The sequence below is a fragment of the Bidens hawaiensis genome, unplaced genomic scaffold, assembly GCF_021521415.1.
Source record: "Bidens hawaiensis isolate Kalapana, Puna unplaced genomic scaffold, B.hawaiensis_p1.1 tig00018419_1, whole genome shotgun sequence".
NCBI classification, from domain to species: Eukaryota; Viridiplantae; Streptophyta; class Magnoliopsida; order Asterales; family Asteraceae; genus Bidens; species Bidens hawaiensis.
In genome coordinates, this window is record NW_027492780.1 from 218,816 (window position 1) to 220,229 (window position 1,414).

Genomic DNA, 1,414 nt, shown 5'->3' on the forward strand with positions numbered 1-1,414 from the left:
ACCACCAAATAAATTGACTGCAGGATCAAGTGAAAACAAACGTAAATGGGAGAGTAACAACAACCATAGTTATGGGAACAAAACACCATATTCCAACAACACTCAACATCGTCAGAACAAACGATTCGAACCTACCCGGAACAACAATCACTTTAACCCTAACCAGAATCACGGGGGTTATCAGGGCCGACATCCTAGGTGTAACAAGTGCAATCTGCACCACGTCGGCCAGTGTGAAAAAGCAGCTTGTCAGCGTTGTGGAAAGCCGGGTCATGAGGCGAGAGTTTGTCGGGGAGAACTTAAGAATAAGCAACCACAAACTCACGAGAAATCAAACAAATGTTACGAGTGCGGACAAGAAGGGCATTTCAGGCCAGACTGTCCGAAACTCAAGAATAAGAACAATGGAGGGAACAACAACAATGGTAAAGACAACAATGGTGGAAATGGTAACTCTGGTGGAGAATGAAGAGGAAGGGCATTCGTGATCGGATCAGGTCAGGCTCTATCCGATTTTTCTACTGTTAATGGTAAATTTATGTTGAATGGGCGTTCTGCCCTAACCCTATTTGACACCGGGGCAGATAGAAGTTTTATTTCTACTAAGTTTTGCAAACTAATAGAACACAATTCATCAAATTTAGAGTCGAAATATTTAATTGAACTCGCCAATAGGAAAAGCGTTGAGGTATCCCAGATTCTTAAGAAATGCAAATTAGTATTGTCTACTCATACATTCGACATTGACCTCATACCAATTGAACTCGGTAGTTTTGATGTGGTCATTGGTATGGATTGGTTGTCCGCGCATCAAATCGCAGTAGGTTGTCACGAGAAGGTAGTTCGTATTCCAGTCGCTAATGGAGAAGTCCTAACTGTTCAAGGAGAAGAGGGCGGTACTGCCATGGGTGTTATCTCGATGAGAGCTCAAACGTTGTTACGTAAGGGACACTTAGCAGTTTTGGCGATGGTGTCCGACACGAGGACGGAAGAGAAACGAATCGAGGATATTCCTATCGTCAGGGATTTCCTGAGGTATTTCCTGAAGATCTACCTGGTCTTCCGCCCCACAGACAGGTCGAATTTCAGATCGAAATAACCCCGGGAGCAACTCCTATTGCTCGCGCACCTTACCGACTCGCTCCTAATGAGTTGGAGGAATTGTCGAAACAATTGAAAGACTTGTTAGACAAGGGTTTTATTCGTCTGAGTTCATCACCATGGGGAGCTCCTGAGTTATTCGTAAAGAAGAAGGATGGAACTTTCCAGATGTGTATCGACTACAGAGAGCTTAACAAAGTTACGATCAAGAACCGATACCCTTTACCCCATATTGATGATCTCTTTGACCAGTTGCAAGGATCTGGTTATTATTCGAAAATCGATCTTAGATCGGGTTATCATCAACTCAGAG

At 43.6% G+C, this 1,414-nt stretch overlaps 1 protein-coding gene across 1 annotated transcript; it reads left to right on the forward strand.

Annotated features, from left to right (window-relative positions):
* The first annotated feature begins 538 nt into the window (after nucleotides 1-538).
* LOC143555947 (uncharacterized) lies at nucleotides 539-1,099 on the forward strand. The gene has a single exon (XM_077045405.1). It carries the CDS (start codon nucleotides 539-541, stop codon nucleotides 1,097-1,099), a length of 561 nt encoding a protein of 186 aa, XP_076901520.1.
* Nucleotides 1,100-1,414: the final 315 nt, after the last annotated feature.